General features: G+C 36.1%; 1 protein-coding gene across 1 annotated transcript in view; it reads left to right on the top strand.

Moving 5' to 3' along the window:
- The window catches only part of POLN (DNA polymerase nu), a gene marked incomplete at both ends in the record, with an annotated part of 88,795 nt that extends 70,634 nt beyond the window's left edge, over nucleotides 1-18,161 (top strand). Inside the window, 3 exons of the mRNA XM_082282002.1 lie at nucleotides 6,489-6,556; nucleotides 15,203-15,264; nucleotides 18,093-18,161. Coding sequence (XP_082138128.1) covers nucleotides 6,489-6,556; nucleotides 15,203-15,264; nucleotides 18,093-18,161 — 199 coding nt within the window. The remainder of the gene's footprint in view (nucleotides 1-6,488; nucleotides 6,557-15,202; nucleotides 15,265-18,092) is intronic.
- Nucleotides 18,162-18,629: the final 468 nt, after the last annotated feature.

Consider the following 18,629-nt stretch of genomic DNA (forward strand, 5'->3'; position numbering starts at 1 on the left):
TATAATCTGTCAGATTCATACAAGAGGACATACTAATAAACCCAACTTCTTGATTACATCATAATTTCAAACAAATACATTGAGTAAAATTCTTAAGGCTGCTGCTACATGTGTTGATCTTTAATTCTGGATGTAAATATTCCATCCCTTTATCTGTTTCTTCAGGAGTTAAAGAACTGTTTTCACTCATGTTTCTTCTTTAGCAGTTAACCAGGATTTTCAAATAAATGCTTTTTGCTCTGGTATTCTGCCCACAATTCTCACTCAGTATATGCCCAAAATTTCCACCCAGTTAATGGATTAACTTTAGCAAGATGGTTATCTTTTATCCTTAGACAAATACTAGAGAAATTGAACCATAAGGAAAAGATAAGTATTGGATTCTGCTTGAGAGGAGAATAAGATTGTTGTTTCACAGACAAATGCTTTTGTTTCTGTAGCAGAAGGAAACTTCCCAGGTCGTATTGCACTCTCCATAGCTGCTGTCCAATATGGAGCTCTTTGCCTCCCAAAGTAACCAAATAACACTGAATTTCTAGGCAAGCTGTAACTTAGAATATTTCCTCAAGCAGCCAAAGCAGTCTTTTTCATATACCCACAAGATGGTGAGCTGTTACCTGAACGCTTCATGTTCAGTGAGCCAGAGCAAGTCAGAGTAATTTATTCTTTATAGAAAGAGCTAAATATATTTAACATGCTGAAATATCACAGCCCAAAAGTGACATGCATGATGTAGCAGGCTTTTCACTGTTCCTTTACGTAAGACATTCAATGCAAATAAATATATTTCATTTATAAAACCCTTTTGTAGGTCACCTTTTAGATTGGTATGTTTTCAAACATTTTGGATACATGCAAAAATTCTATTCTCTTTAATTAGCCATCTGTTCAGTTTCCCGCTCTTCATGATGTAGCTGCTGAGAAAACCCATTTCACAGGCTTGCTGGATTTTTATGGTTAAAATATTTTGGTCTTTATCAAGAAAACATTGAAAGACGTAGCTTAAAGTTAATGCAAGTAACATCTAGGCAGGCATGATGTATCTTGAGCTATAACTTTTGATATTACCACATTAAGAATCCTGATAGGTACAGCTTCAAAAAAAAATTTTAGAAAGGGAAAATTCTACAAAATATTACAAAATTCTAATAATCTTGTTCCTTATTTACATGACAATAGGCATCTGCCCACTGGAATTAGTGTACTTCTGTGGGGAAACTGTGGCACAATTAAATAACAGGTAGTATTAGTAGTATCAGAAAATAAATGGTGTTTCAGTATAGGGAATGTAGATATTTCTAAGAGGAATTGGATCCAACTTCCATCTGGTCCATTATTGCTGAGTGTGGCCAGTAGCAGATGCTTCAGGAGGGAGGTGTAAGATTTGTAGAAGAATAGCCTGTCTGTCTGCAGGTTTTCATCTTCCTTGGCTTGTGGGGATGAGTCTTAGGTTCTGAAATATAAGATTGAAAAGTCCTTCCACAAAATCATTGTATGTCGTAGTTTCTAAGTGTTCTTGAAATCCATGCAAATGTTTGTTACATGAGCAGCCATTCTGACTTTTTCTGGTGAAGTGTTGCATTACATGCTTTTAAGTCAATATTTTATTTTATTAAATATTAGTTTATTAAGTGTGAATGTGTCAGTTTTTCAAGTGATTAATTTTTTTATTTTTTTTAAATATGAAACTTATTTCCATTTGTTTTTTGGTTTTGGTGGCTTGGGTTTGGGATTTTTTTTCATAATCTCCCATTTGTCTGATTTCAAAATACCTTAGTGTTTTTATCTTTTTTTTTTTCCCCTAACCACTTAACAGGTTTTATACTTTTTGGTTTTATTTTTAAACTTATCTTTATATACAAAGCTTGTAATTGTGTACTCCCTTATCTGCAATTTTGAAGTCTCCCATTAGGCATTTATTAGTTTCAAATTCAAAACAAAAATTCTGATGTTACTAGTTGGATTATTATTTTATTGATTGATTTATTATATCAGAAAAGGGGAATAACATAGGATGAGAGACAAAGATATTAATATTTGGGATATAAAATCTGATACTGTTGTATGACCTTAGTTTCAGTGATCAGAGACATTGTGCTTTTTTAAATAAGATAAAAACCTTGTTGGAATAGAAAATGAGAAATATTTTTAAAATACTTTAGAAAATATTCTAGAAAATATTTTTAAAAAATATTTCAAAATGTTTGGTTTGCTACCAAGTGATCAGTAATGCCCGATTTAAAGTGGGGTACTTTTAGTAACTTTTTCATGTTTACATTTTTATTGCTTATATAAAAACTGAACAACTTAACCACTAACATTGTTTTAAGTTCTTAAGATATATTATAGGATTTTTTCACTAGAATTTTTGCTCAAACCATTAAGTTATGATGGATTTCAAATAATTCCTGTTCTTCACTCCTTCTTCAAAGAGAAACCTTTTGCCTTAGGAAATCTCTTGTTCAGATATGATTTAGTTCTCAGTATGTCTTCAGGTTAGAAATAAAAGATGTCATTTGTGAGGGAAATTTTACATTGGAGTGCTCTAGTTCAGAATCAGACAACCTGTGGCCAGGTGCTGCACCATTTTTTTTCTGAAGATGTAGAAGTATCCAACAGGAACCATCTTAAACTTTAGTCTGGGCTCTCAGCCTGGCTCTTGGTCAGAATAAGCTGTCCTTGATTCCTTACAGAATTGTAGTATCAATTAGGTTGGAAAAGACCTTTAAGATCTTTGAGTCAAGCTATGTTATGCATGATGATCAAACCCTCTTATTTAGAGCTTTTCCAGTTGCCCAATTTTAAACCTTATTTTTAATTTATTTTCTACTCAAATTCTTAAAACAGACAGCTCGATGTAATAAAGAATCATAGAACCAGTTAGGTTGGAAAATACCTCTAAGTTCATTGAGTCCAGCTGTTAACCTGGCACTGCCAAGTCCACCACTGAACTGTTGGTGTTTTATATTCTGTATCATCTTCCTACAGGCCAGTCTGGAAAGCTAAACCATGTTATGCTTTGGGTGTGTTGTTAACAGCAGTAAAAATTTCCCTGCTGATGCAAAAATGCATCACAAAAATGTAGAGAGGGTTAATCTCTGCCTAACTTCAGGTAGCTGTTTTGGGAGGTGGCACCCCCACAAAGTCAATGCACAGAGCTGGGGTTTTCCAAGTGTGAGTTCAGAACATCTAGGTCAGAACCAGCCTTAGTCCCTTGTCTGTAGAAGAAGCATGAATTTAATTAGTTTGAGCATCTCTTGGCACATTCTAACATCCTGAAACACTGCACATCACTGTTAAAAACCTCCTTCTGATAAAAGCTATGGCAATCTTGTCTTTTTTTAACCCCTTGCCTACACTGGCCTCTTCCAGTGAATACACCTACACTGGAGCCTGCAGCATGTCATGCCAGAGTGCTCTAGTTTCAAGTTTAGACAGAAACTTGTTTCCTTTAATGATAAAGAAAAATACAGCTGCTCACTGATAAGGTAACAGCTGTTTCATTGAGTTCAGTTCAATAGTGTACTTACTTCTAGATGTTTGAAGTAGTCATGTAAAGCTTTGCAATTCTGTACTTTAGAACAGAGGAGTCCAGACCTGGAATATATTAATTTACAGTAACAAACAAAATCCTCATTAGGTCTTTTATTAGACAACTGGCCTGGTACTACAGAAAAATGAAAAAAATCTTTTGAGAACAGTTTGATTAGTTTTGGCATATATAATTCATTAATATGATTATGATATAGTAGTGATAGCTGGGCAGATCCATTGAAGGCCTGAGAAGTTTAGTATCTGTGTTACTTTATAGGAAACTGGAAGAATGATCAATGTAGTGCTAAGAAAATGAAAAATATTTTCTTTTTTAAATTCTATAGTGCAGCATAATAGTTTCAGATGGTTATTGTATTCTGGGCACACTAAAGTGGTGTCAAAAGCCATGTTCAGACTGGCAGTCACAGAAATATTTCTGCATTTGAAGGGTCAGGCTGTAGCATTATTTCTAGTTACACACCACTGGCATGCTCAGATGCAAGTCACATTTCTCAGCAAGGGAAATCATATGTGCACTCATCAAAAATCATGCCTAATTTTCAGTCAGGTAAGAACAGAGTTAATAAAATCCTAGTTTCTAAATCAAAGACATTCTTATCATCTGTAGAAATAAAAATATACTAGTTTCTGCCTGGTTTGCAGTTTCTAATCCAGTTGGCCGTACCTTTTAGCATGAGATAATGAGAGGAGCTTGCTATTGCAATATTCCTTCAAAGTGAAGAGGATTCAATTAAGCTATTAAGCAAAAGTATAGGGACTTCTTCAAACTTCTTTCACTCAGAATCTGCAGTGGCTGGGTGGGTGCATGCAGGGGAATGGTGAAAGCTGTAAATTTTGAATGTACAAATTGCTTTGATTCTTTTTCTTTCATCTTTATTGATGTCAAATTGAATGCTTCCTTCTGTGGAACAGCATATTGCATGCAAGTGTTATTACAGCAAGCCTGAAAAAATACAGGTGGCCTTGTACTGTAAGACCAGAATCCATTACTTTTCTGTGAAATGGGTAAGAAAAAGAGAAAAAACATCATCAAAAAATATGTAACTTGTTTGATGAACATTAAGGAAGAAATAGTGTATACTATTTCACTTCTTGGCATCAATCTAGGAAATCACGTTTAGCATTAATTAAATCTTCTGTAATATCTTTCATTTGAAAGTAGAAGTGTGTTAGAAATACTCATTTCTTAGATCTCACAATTATTGTTCCCGTTTTCTAACTGAATGGGCATTGCTTAGGAGAGCAGCAGAGCTAGACAGAGAACCAGCAATGCCAACTTCTAGTTCTGTATTTAGCAGAGAGAACATTGTCCTGAACTTCAGTTTAATCACCAGATGTGCAAGATGGGGCAGATGTAACTCTGCAGTTCCGTGCAGTTCCTGAGATAACTGGCAGTATAACTGAGCTGATGGACTGTGCTGTTCAGGATGATGTGGGTGAGAAACAGGGTCCTTTAGCCCAGATGGAGACCCAAGCTAAAAGAGCTGGGCTGCTTTCAGTAGGTGAACTGGAGCACGTAGAGTTGTATCAAGTCTATTTTGCTGTCCAGAGAGAAAATTTGAGTTAATTTACATTACTTCCACAGGTTTTCAGGCACACATAAGGTAGCACTTAATTGTGGTGCAGCCCTGCTCCTCCTGTTTTACTTTTAGCATGAACGTGAGGTGATCAGTTGTTACAACGCTGCGAGGTTTTGAAAATCCTATTCTTCCATTCCTAAATCCTGATAAAGTTATGATGAAGTTTTTATGTATACTGTAAGTTCTTCTAAGAAAGGACTTTTCCTTACCAAATATTCAGAATATATGGTGCTCTAATCCTGACTGAAGGCATGAGACACTACTCTGGTACAAACAATAACCAGTCTACTGTGTTTTTATTGAACTGGTTTAATGAATGCAATTATTTTCACTTATTAGATTGATTCACTGTCTATTAATCTTTAATATTCACTGTTCTGATTTATACCTTTTACATGTCATTTAAATGGTTATGAGGACATTCTTGCTTTAATTAATTTACTTGAATTAGAAATTACAACTTTTTATGTAACTGTATTCTCTTGCTACAGATGATCCTGGTCTTTTAATCTTTTTCTTTTTTGTGTCCTGTGTCCCAATTTCCTATTAGAAATATGTTAATCTGTTTCACTCTGCTTCTGACTGTGTTGTAAGTGACTAATAATTTAAGGTCTATTATTAGAGCTTACCACACTGTTAGTCAATGTCACATTGTAATTTAAGGCAGCGTGAAACTATCTTAAGAAGCTGTGAAAAGTTATAAGTCATAACCATATTGATGGTTCAGCCATTGGTAAAGAATTATTTACTTGAATAACTGCTATTATTAAGAAAAGGTATTAAGAAAAGTCTACAAGTGACATTTAATTTAAATCATGGAATCACAGAATGGTTTGGATTGGAAGGGACCTTAAAGACCACCTTGTTCAGCCCCTTGCCATGGGCAGGGACACCTTCCACTAGACCAGGTTGCTCCAAGCCCCATCTAACCCGGCTCTGAACACTGCCAAGTATGGGGCATCCACAACTTCTATGGGCAACCAGTTCCAGAGTCTCACCACTCTCATGGGGAAGAATTTCTTCTTTATATCCAGTCCAAAAAATAAGCTATATTAACAAAACATAGTCTCTCTCCATAATTCGTTGCATTTTTCTGCAAATTATGTTGGTTTTAAGTAATGCCTTGTCGTGCCATCAAATCCCTGAGTGACATTTATAAGTTAGCAAGCACAATTTGGGCTTACAACCATGGCCTTTATGTTTCCAGAATATGGGGAGCGGCAATTCTGTTAAGTCCATTAATTATTTTAAAATTTTCTTTGGATGTTTATTTTTACTTTAACTTATCCCTGAATGGAAAGCACTGTTAAAATTTTTTTGCATACGTTATCTGATGTCTCTGAAATTTTTCAGGTTAATTGCCCAGATCCATGATGAATTGTTGTTTGAAGTAGAAGATTCTCAAATCGAGGAATTTTCAGGTAAATACAATCTCTCTTGCTCTTTCCCTCCCACCCCATTTTTACTCTCTATATCCTGTGATTTCTCAGAGAATAAAGAACTTATGTAGCAAAAATAAACACACTGATTCTCACAATTAAGAAAATGTATACTAAGCAGATTTTTCTGAATGTTTTCCACCACTGGCTCTTATGTAGATAAAACGTGATATACTCATTTGGAATTCATTACCATGCTTATTTGTATTTAGTTTTTTTATCAAGATTCCATCACCCACTGTGTGAATCCTGTAAAAGTAAGTAATATTTCCTCTAAGGTTTTAGAAGGAAATAAATCAGTTTGAAGTACTTTAGACTGAGGCCTGTTACACAAAGAAGCATTAATGTAAGGTTATACTAGACTGTAATTTCTAAGTTAGTTTACTGCTTTTTTATATTAAGAAACCTTCATGATGGCACTCTCAAGGTTAAGGTTAGTAAAAGTTCATGCCTATGTTTCTATCCTCTCATCTGGCTTACTTCCAGACATTATTCTGTAAGCCAGAGTTTGTCTCAGCATCTGGTACAAATTTAGCAAGCAAGCAAGGGCACATAGCAGACTGTTGGGTCTCTTCTCTGTTAAGCAGTGGATTTATTCCTGTAGGCACCAAGTGTTTATTCACAAACTTTGGTCTAGTTTGACCAAAGCTCAACAATATGTTTGGCTAAACCAATTAGCATAATGTCACAAATATTTTAAATGAACCAATACAAGAAATATCTTCCATTATAGCCTAAGCATTTAATAAAAAATTAATTTCACCTTCCCGTGCTGCGTTCATTTGAACAGTGCAATTTGCTATATTAGTCTCATTTCATCACTGATCCCTCTTGTGAGTATTAGTTCAAAATGAGAACATTAAACCTCTATCTAATCTAAACAAGCTACCTGGGAAATATTTCAGCTCAATATATTCAGGGCATTGTAATGAATTAAGTTAATATATTAACATTTGACTTCTAAATACAGGAATTAAAATCTGATTTAAATTTAAAAAAATTATACAATTTATTGGAGATTGCAATATCTGTTCAGAAAAGGCAATGTCTAAAAGTGACATAATTTCAGAGTTAGGAAGTGTAGTATATTGAAAGAGATCTGTAGGACAGCATAGAAGGATTTTTATTGTCTTATTTTCCATCAAATTGCATTAAGTATAGAGCTAATATTACACCCAAAAGATAAAAATTATTCATGGTTGCTTATACATATAGAAAATCATAGATTCTGCCCTCCTTGGGTCAAATTCAGATCTCCATTACTAGTGTGAATTTGTAGCAAATTCCGAAAAATCAGTATTTTCAAGTGTAACAGAAAAAACCTCCAGCTATTGTATGAATAATAGTAATACATTATCCCACTATGGAAACATGATGACTGGAGGCTTTTTTCTGAAGATACAAAAAGAGTGCAGTTCATATACTCAAGTTTAAAGTATGTACTGCACTGTAATTAGTTTGATGATCTCCAGGTGTAGCTACAATGTGCAGGAAAAGCATACCTGTAAATTCCTTGTTGTGCTTCAAAGTCATCACCCTGTAATTGAAGTTGCTAAGACAACCTTTAGAAAATGGACCTGGGCAGTCTAGAGGTCCGAGATACCTTGGAAATTGTCATTGCACTTAACATAGGCTGCTAAACTTGGGTGTTCAAGATGGAAGTTTGTTTCATTCTGCTGACTGAAGATTGATTTTTCAATTTGTCTCTACTTTGCCCTAAGAGGCAAAGAAAAAAAGGAAATTCTGCATCACAGGAACTTTCAGATATACTCCTGTCAGAACAGAAGAGTGATAACTTGTCTTATTCTTTACAAAAAAGACCAACCTGAGACATTGATTTCCTTCCTCTTTATTCATCCCTTGGGGGGCCTTACTTGGAGTACTGCATCTACTTCTGGGCTCCCCAGTACAAGACTGGAGCGAGTGCAATGAAGGGTCACAAGGATGATGAGCACACTGGAGCATCTCTTCTATGAAGACAGGCTGAGAGATCTGGGACTGTTCAGCCCAGGGAAGAGAATACATATATATATATAAAATACATATATACTGTATATATGTATCTGGAGGAAGTGGTGGTGCCCAGTGACAGGACCAGAGCCAATGGGCACAAACTGAAACACAAAAGGTTCTCTCTGAAGATCAGGGAACACTGTTTTACCCTGAGGGTGACTGAGCACTGGCACAAGTTGCCATGAGAGGTTGTGGAGTCTCCATCCTTGGAGATGTAAAAAAGCCATCTGGACAAGGTCCTTGGCAACCAGCTCAAGGTGCCCTCTCTGAGCAGCAGGGCTGGAGCAGGTAACCTCCAAAGGTTCCTTCCAGCCTCCCTGCCTCTATTTTCCAAATAGTTCTGCTACTGGTAGAAGAACTAACCTAAGGTGTCTTAAAAGGGTCCAAAGCTGGTGCTTCTTCAGTGTCATTAATGAGGATTTAATACGATCTGAATAGGCAGAGAAAGGGTGTATCTGCACTAGCATCTTACTTCCAGTCGGAAGTACATGCTGAAGCAGATCTCCCTATTGTCCCAGTCCATGGTGTGAACAGTTTTGGTTCACATCACAGAGCATTCTGAGAGCAGTTGACCTAGATTCCTTTCAGATGAAACTAAATAGGAACACTCTTTTCTCCTAATCTTTTCCAATTATTTCAGGAGCTGCTGATTGAGGTAACAGATTAGATATCTGAGTGTTAAACCAAGGAAGTGTCAGTAGGATGTGTGCTCCTAATTCACTTAAGTGCTTTGAAAGTCTAAATATGGTTTTCATCTCTTCACCTAAAGTTCTTTCACCCTTTCTTAAAATCCTTACTGTTCTTACTTTTATTTGCCAATATTCTTTAGCGGTCAGCTTTGTCTTCGCATATCTAATGAGCTTTTGTCCATTCAGAAACTTTAAATTACAGAATCTGCTGACTTGCAGTTTCCAGCTTGCAGTTTAATGATCCAGAGAGAAATCTCAGTTGTACAGTCACAAAGCTCAGTAAAGGCAGACGTGGACTTAAAGCTAAAGAGCAGTGTTTGAGGGTTTTAATGGATTACACGTCAGTGCTGTGTTATTCAGCATTTAATGTGATCCAAGAAGCACTGGCCTACTATTCAGCATGTTTGCATTCTGATTCCATTCATGCTTCTGATCTACTTTTTCAGGAAAGCAACAACAAATATGTCTCCTTTTTCTTGTTTGTAGAATGGATATAAAACTTAAAATATTTTTAAGACTTATAAATGAAGAACATAAGGTAAATAGTAATATTTAATTAGATCATAGTGCAGGATATAAGCCTTCTCAGCAGCATTTCCATGATGGAAGTGTCTTTTTTGAATTGTTTCACAACATTAAAATGTTTTTGCTTCTAAGACTTCCCAGCTGAAAATTGCCACAAGGGATTGTAATATCGGTGCTTTCTTTAGTCTTGCTTAGGACTTCATATGCTCCAATAAGAATTTTCTGTACTTTTAAATATACAGAAATCCCATGTATAGTGTATCTAATAATGCACAGATGATTTGGAATCCTTTGAATCTAATAAACAAGAGGCAAGCAAAAATTGTTCTTTTTTTCTTTATCTACTTCTGCACAAAATACTGCATTAGGTGGGTCATCGCAAGGTCTTATCTGCATTTTGGAAGGATACCTTCTTCAAAAGGAATCCATCATCTGCAGTTTTATAGAACACATATGGCTCACTCTCAATGGACAAGGCAGAACATCATTTATTTATAAGAAGGTTTTGACTGTCCAGGCTTTGACATACTTTGAAATACAATGAAGCACATACTACTCTGAATGGTGCAATTTTCATCAAAGATGTGGCATATTATTTCCCTCAACTCTCTGTTTAGGGCAAGAACATGACAGCAAAAGAGCTTTTTAAAATACTAATTTCCTATTAGAGGGTGCTTGGGAAGTTCAGATCAAAACATTTGGCAGAAATTTGTTTGGCTTGGGCAGAAGACTCTCAGCTTTACCATCAATAATCTCCCTGGTTTGTAGCCAGCTTGCCTGTCTGGCTTCCTCACATCTTGAGCTTTCCAGCAGCCCAGGAAGTAGAAAGGCAGATGATGTTATGGGAATGCCAAAAACTGGGTTCTTGGATCTGGGAAGGCTCAGCATCTCTGAGTCCTGAAGTCTGTGTAATCAGGTAGACAATCTGTCCCCAAATCAGACTGTGAGTCTGTGTAGAGGCTCTGGAAGAGTATTTAGGAATGGCAGAACCCAGTTTTTCGTTTGGTGGGGACTGTTTCTGACACTGCCGCTCCATGCTAAGTTTGAAGTGCCTCGTTGCCCTTGGATTATGCTGAATGCATTACAGCTAGAAGGGGGATACACTTTGTGGTGAAGGAAAGCAGAATAATTTTTTCTTTTTTTAATGTACAGGGATACCTGTAGTTACAACTGTAAAATCTGGCTTCTGTGTGTGTTCTATAAATAGCTGGTGGGTTTGAAAGGTGAACTTTGCCAGTGGCAGTTACTGTGGATTCTTCCATGTCTTTCTGCCTGCTTAATTGCATCCATTAGTGATAATTAAATGAAAGATACTTGGTACTTGAAATAACATCTTTTTGTAGAAATTTATGTATTCCAGTGTGTTGTGTTCAATATCACAGTGCATTAGAGTAATTTTTAAAGGTTTTTTTTAGAACTCATTAATAATTATACAGTATTGATAGAATTAAAGAATTTCTGCATCTGTCCTTATTTTTGGTACATGTACAATGTAGAGTTTGAAACAATTTTTCTAATATTTTACCAGGTATAAGAACACCGAAATGACCAGTCTAAGAAAAAAAAAATCAAGATAAATTAAGCCTATTTACTTTGCTATTAAGATCAGTTGCTACCTAAAGAACAGTGTCTTATACTTCTTTTAAACATCTGCCAGTACACATTTTTGGCTCACATACAAGTTCCATGAAATTTCTTTTTTTTCTGCTACAATTTTATGCTTACTGGGTACTGAGGCAGCTGCATAAAAATGTGCACATGTTCAAAAGGGGACTGCAGTAACAGAAGAACAAAAGAATGAACTGGTCATCACAAGTTAGTGACATTTTCTGTCCTCTGAGCTGCCTTTTTCTAACTTGAAAAACACTGGTGCGTAAACTAAAGATGCCTCTAGATAGCTTTCAATTTGCAAAAATCCCTGTTCCATAGATCATATGTCTGGCCAGCTTTGACATGTTTCTGGAGTCATAATTTCATAGGTGAGTGCACTTGAAAAATGTCTTCAGTTCGATAGGGACAAATAAGCTTTTGTTCCACAGCAGGCATGCGTGTCTTTTCTTTGTTCCTATTCACAGCACTTTCAATAAGCATATTTATTCTGGTCAGTATCAAGAAAACCTAATATTTGTTAAAACATATTTTAAAATTTCAGTTCCTCTATAATCTTTTAACTTTGCTGTCAGCATTTTTTTATATATAATATTTTAGTGTGCATACTTAGCACTTACAAAGCATTTCAAGATGGGTATAATCAACAACTCTTCTAATTGCTGACTATGGGTTTTGAGAGTTAAGTTGCAAAGATTGGGAGAACAGCATTCTACAGATGCCATTGCAGTATATGGCTGGCTGTAAAGGAATGTTTTAAAATTAATAATTTATGTGCCCCAGATATACTAGATTCTTGACTGAGCAGAAATAATCATTATCCCCAAAGTTTCCAGTCTAAATCTTAGAAAAGAAACAAAAAATTAAGAGTGGTAGAGACAGATCTATTAAAATGCTGTGGTTCTGTTTTTTAGAGACTACACTAAAATGTAGATGAGATAAAGAAGATAGACTTGTGGATGTCTGATTATTTATTCTGAACCTGGAGAAAGAGGGAAATTTTCAAGGAGATTTGAGAAAGTAGAGGGAGAATCAGATATTATGTACATGGGACTAAAGGGGTCCTCTCCTGTGATTACATACCCCCATGCCATATGGTCTCTTTTATTAATTATAATCTTCATATGAAAAATTACTACCACTATTCCAGAGTTTTGTCTCTCCAAAATCTAGACCTTTAAATTTCCAGCCTAAAGGTATTCAGCCACTATACCTATTCTTTTTTGTGCAAATACTGTAATGTAGTTGAAACGCTTCCTTCTTCACTGTTTACTGTCTTAGCAGACCACTGAACAGGAATGACAATCCAGCTGCTTTTTCTTGGTATTTGCAAAGGAGTGGTTTCAAAAGGCCGAAATGCAGGCACAACAACTTCAGATTGCTTGAAATGAATGGCTTTACTATGCCACCCACTAAACCCTGGGTAGAGAAGAAGTCAGTGTGACATGAGAAATAGAACAGGGAGCTGAACTGACAGAAAAAAAAAGGAAAGAAGAAAATGAAGCAAACCCATGGAGAGGTTTTTAATGGTTGTCAAAGTGAATGAGGAACCATTGCGTTTGTTCACTGATGTGGCCACATTAATCTGTGCATTTTAAAATTAAGAGTATTTAAGAATGCAGCAGAATTCTGGTGGTGCCAGATGCCTTAGAGCAAAACGTGTGTGAACCAACAGAGAAAGCTGTTGCAGTCATTGCTGCCATCATGAATCCCCTTTTGGGGATAACAGTTAAATGGGACAGAACTAGTCAAATTCAGAGGTCTAGAGAACTAGGAGAAAACTGGTCTAACTCAGTGCACAGGCAGGCAGCACTCTTTGCCATACCCCTCACATCTTTCAACCCAGGAACTGATGCTGCTGACTCATGCTCCATCTTTTACTGTCTGTTGGAGCTCATTTTGTCAAGATGACCTATTCCTCCCATTGCCCAAATGCTCTATTGCTGTTTATTTCTCTAACACAAAAAATGTTAGGCTGCACAGAGTTGAGTATGACCTTCATAAATGTCTGGTGGAACATACAGAGCTGAGTGGTTCTGTAAGGGAAGTGCAGAAATCAGGTGTTGTCCTCTCAAAAGTTTTGTGCAGTCATAGAAAAAATGTTTACCCAGGACTGACTGGCAACACACTGAGCCTTCTGAAGGCATCCCACCTGGTTGGGGTGCCCCAGCACCTGCTGCATTGCTGACCTCCTGGAGCTGACAGCTTGTTGAAATTCAGAGTGGGCTTCTCAAGACAGAGGCAGCCCAACGCTCCTCTATTAATAGCCATGTTGACTTGGACTGGATTACAAATGAGTAATTATTTAGGCCAGCACTTCTCCTTTCACAATCTGTGGGTTGTAATGTTTGTTTGTGCGCTCCAAAATTGTTGCTCTCTCCCACACTGGACCATGAACTACTTCAAATCGAACGTGAACCAAATCTACATGTGTAGCTGTATGTAGATGTGTCAACAAATATATTGGTTTCCTCAGCTCTGGCACTTGATCTGCTGATTCTTTGAGTTACTGCATAATTCGGACTTCGTGGAAAAGCTTATGACAGCTCATTAGCACACCAGTCTGAGTGAGCCAGCACGGTCTGAGGACTGTTCAGGTAGAAGCTGGTTATCCTCATCATTATTATCAAGCCAGCCTCAGTGTCAGTGACGTGACATGAAACGTTACAGACTGCTCTTCATTGCTGGCATCATTAGAAAAGGTTTTGGCAGCCGCCAGAGCAACAACATCCACAGCTTCTTAAAGTTCTTGCCACTCCTTTGCCTCTAACCTCAGCTGCCAAAGAACTGTGATGTGCAGCGAGGGATAACTTCAAAGGAAGCTGCTCAGTAATCATGTGAGTTTCACTCTAGCAGTTACTACCTCGTATCACAGACCCTGCTCTTTCTCAGGTCTGTGAGGCACATGACAGCATGCATTATTTAGTCATCCATCCTGTCAGAGCAGTGGAGGTTCTGGGGCCACCTGGTATTCCTATTTCACTTTCACTAGCCAAAAATTACTTCTTTTTTAAAAGCTGTTGATCCGTTGAATCTCTGTTTGATTTTTATTAGAACAGTATGTGTTGCAGCAGCAATCTTTATCAAGCAAAACACTAATTAGCAGGACCAGTGATGACAAATCTGATCCCAAATGATTGATTTGAAATAATTATAGATGCATTTGCATGGCAATAGTGAGCATAGTGTTATGGAATGATGAGTTGTTAAGTTACATGAATTGTACTGAAGTTTAATTGTTTAGAGTGCTGATAGCTCTGCTCTCCCACAGGGAAGAATTTTTTAAAAATTTGGCTCTGATCTTTTTACTTTGAAGAGTAAAATATTTTTAAAAGTTCAGATTCTTGTGGGTTTATTTTCTCACTTCATTTTTTAAAATTGAGCTTTATGGCTGCACAAGAAAATGAAAATATATAAAATGTCATCAAACCAATAGTTACGAGTATTGAACTTGAAAACTGAGCACTCACACATGCTCTATATACCTTAATATGAAATGCAGTAGTGCTGTACTTCTTTATATATGGGATATATAAATTAAATAATTCTGCAAATTCTACCCTAAAATTCAATTTTAAAAAAGAAATTAAACTGTTCACAAGAGATGAAATATCTTTAAAATAAAATTCTTTAAAATAATCTGAAAAAGTTGCAAATGGTAGTTTTTTAATGCAGAAATGCAGGTATTATATAACAGAATTAAAGTGTGATTTTTTAAAATTTATATATAAGTATATCTATAACAATTCTAACATGGAAAATAAAGCTGTAGGTTTTTGAATTTACCTTACAGCATTGGTAAAAAGAACAATGGAGTCCCTGCAGCAAACCACAGCCTTGGAAGTGCCACTGAAGGTAGGGACAAGTCTGAATTTCCATTACTTTCTCAGGCATACTTGGCTTTGTATGTCATCATCATCATATTAGGAATGTAGCAACAACTATTTTGCTTTTCACTTCAATTGTTTTGTTTTCATATTTGCAGGTAATTGCTTTTTCAAATTACTATAAAATTTCTAAAGGAAGATAACTGAAAGAAAGTACACTCCCTTTTGGAAAGTGAGATTGTCATAGCAATGTATATGGTAATTTAAAAATCAATTCCATTCATTGCCATCAAACTTCTGTTGGGTGTGGTATAGTGAGAAATATGCCCCGTTAGTAGGCTTTCTAGATGTACCAGGCATTCGTTACTGCTGAAAAAATATTGCAAAAGATCTTTCTTCAGTAATTTTCACTTTAAAAATGGGTTTATTTAACATTTCTGTGTGGATGCCTAACACAGACAAAAGCAGACAAAATTGCTGGTCATTGCTAAAAGTAGAGGTCATCACGTACCAGACCAACATCTGTAAAAGGTGAGGAGATAACTACACAGCTATCTATGTATTGGACCTAGCTGGAATTACATTATAAAATATACATTACTAGACTGGTCTGCTCAGCTTTTGTTGCTTGGTAAAAGACTAAAGCTCTTGGGAATCCCTAAACTTAAGTGAGCAACAGCCCAAGGGTTTCCAGTGGACAAATGGAGTACTTGGTGTTGCCACGTCACTCAATCAGCAGTAATACTCAACAAGATTCAGAGACAGAAAAACTTTATTCTAATTATTTCAGAAATGGTTGCAACATACAGACTTGCACTAATGGAAACAGTTGAAAAAGAAAAGTACTAGATAATTTGTCTTGTGTTTCTTCCTCCAGATCTTCTCTATCTATTGCAGCATTCCAGCTACTTTGTGAGGCTTTCTCTGGAGATCTTGCAGTCAGAAGATCTTTTCTAGGTCCTTAGGGAGCCCATCCTTCCCTCAAAAATTGAGAAAGGATAATGAAGGGTATCCAAGATCTAAATTAATCTTTCTGCTTCCCATACTGAATTTCCCCCCTCACTGTTCATTTAAGCCTTGTAAGATTTTACATTCCTGTTTACCAAATGTGGTCCAATGGGACCTTTTGGACATACTGAGATTATAAATTTCTTGCACTCATACTCCTAAGCTTTGCAAACTGCATTTCTGTAGGTTGCTTACATTGTACACCTGTACTTGCCTAGCTTCTGTTGTTGCAAATTCCTTGGAAAAAAAACCAAAAGAAGCGAGAGTGTTTTTCAAGGTATATTACATTTAAATATTTTTAATTACTGTATTAGATACCTGGCATTCATGCTGCTATAAGGTTCATTAAAATAATCAAATATGGCATATTGGTGGCATATAAGGTGAATAGCAACACTATAGTCCTTTTTGGATAGTTTTAGGGACTTTTGGTGTCTTTTTCAGAGGTAACAAGATTCATACTTTGAGGAAGTCATGGTCATGTAATAAATATGAACACTGTAGTAAGTTTCTAAGAAATGTTTACGTGGTTACTGAGAGTGTTCATGGTTACATGGGTGGAATATAATTTTAGTGTTACATATTTCTGACTAACCATTAAGTGGCAGAAGGTTTCAGTGTCCTGTGGACAAATGGGACATACCATCTTATTCACCTCTGTCTAAGGTGTTTTACTGTCACACACTGACAAATCCATCTTGATGCATTAAACAAATGGATTCAATATGTCATTCCCATGAGAACAGTAATTCTCCGTTAAACACCAACTGCACTTTAATAGGTGAAAAGAAACACATTCTTGGACAATAAGTAGTTCTCTGGGGCTTTCAAAGATTAGAATAGGCAGTAGAACTATTTGGAGATACACATTTCATTACCCTTGTTTGGTCTCCTTTTCCTAAGCAAATTACTGTAGGAGTCCTGACATACTTTTGCTCGTATGACACGTTAGACTACATCCATCATGAAAATACTTCATCTTCCTCTGAAGCATCAAAAAGAGATCAATGACAGAGGCCAGATAGAAAACAAAGTTTGATCTCAGAGAAGAAATTGAGAGTGATCTTTTAATAAAAAAGTCTGTATTTTTGTTCATGTTGTTTACCCTTCTATACAGGAATATGTCTTTTAGGATTAGAGATGTTGAAGATGAAAAGATTTTTGTGAAATGTTCCTGCTCTCCTTCAGCAGACTTACTTCAGCTAAATATGTATTATGTGCTCTGTTAATATGAATATTATTTTTTAATATGGAGACAAAATGTCACTAAAGTAGAGCACATATATAGTCTTAGTGGGGAGAGATCTCTTTTTCTTCTTTGAGGTAAAGGATGCTTTATCTTTGAAGTAGCTTATTTTTTTTCCAAAATATAGTCCATGCTAATGAGGCAGCTTTCATGTCAACAAATCTACTGTGTACAAGAGCACAAGGAACTGCAAAACAAACTGAAATTAAACCAAAGCAACAATAAAAATACCCCAGAACTTGAAAAGTGGGGGGTAAAAATGCCCTACTATCTTTCTGCATTACAGACAAAGTTGCTGATGATAAATATCAAAATCATCATTTGCAGCTTTTTTGAAAAGCATAAGATGAATTTTGCTGTAGTGTATTCCTTGCAATTCAGTAACATGTATTTCCAATTTGAAAACTAAAGGTTAGTTTAAATTGTTAAGGTATTTTTATCAGAATTGTAGCAGTAATTGAGTATTAATAGAAATGGAAGAACATTTTGTATTGGATAGGCATGTAATCTAGAGCAGTATCAACATCCAAAGGGAAAAGCAAAAATAGTTATCTTGCTATATGTGATGTGTTTATTTGTTTAATTTTTTTTTTTTCTGGCAGGTTCCCTTGAAAGTGATTCTCACCACTGGGAAATCATGGGGGTGTATGACAGAATTGCAGGAGATGTAAAGCAGTCATCAGGGATGTTATTCAGTACCCAAACACCTCATTGGCCTGTGCTGATTCCTCACTGAATCACTAGGCAACAGCGCTGCTGGATCTTTCATAAGCACCTAATACTCTGCATGTGAATTTTTTTACTTCATTTTGTCTGTAGCCCTAGGCAACAGCAGTGAGATAAAACTGGTTTTTACCAGTTCATTGTGTTTCCTTTAGCCAAGGTAACCAGCAGGGAGCTGCTTTTGTTCACAGCTAAATTACTACATGTAAGAAATGAAACAAGACAGTATTAACCCTTTGGGAGCATCACAAATTTATTTGAGTTACACAGATGTTTAGACTTTAATGTTAAGTATTTTGTGAAGTGCTTGTGTAAAAACACTTATAAGCTGGCAGTATTGGAACTGGATCAGATGCTTAACTGTTGTGCTCAGCTTATTTTGTATTTTGTGAGTAGAACATTGCTGCTTGGTGTTC

Source organism: Coloeus monedula (assembly GCF_965178545.1).
Source record: "Coloeus monedula genome assembly, chromosome: 5".
Classification (NCBI taxonomy): Eukaryota; Metazoa; Chordata; class Aves; order Passeriformes; family Corvidae; genus Coloeus; species Coloeus monedula.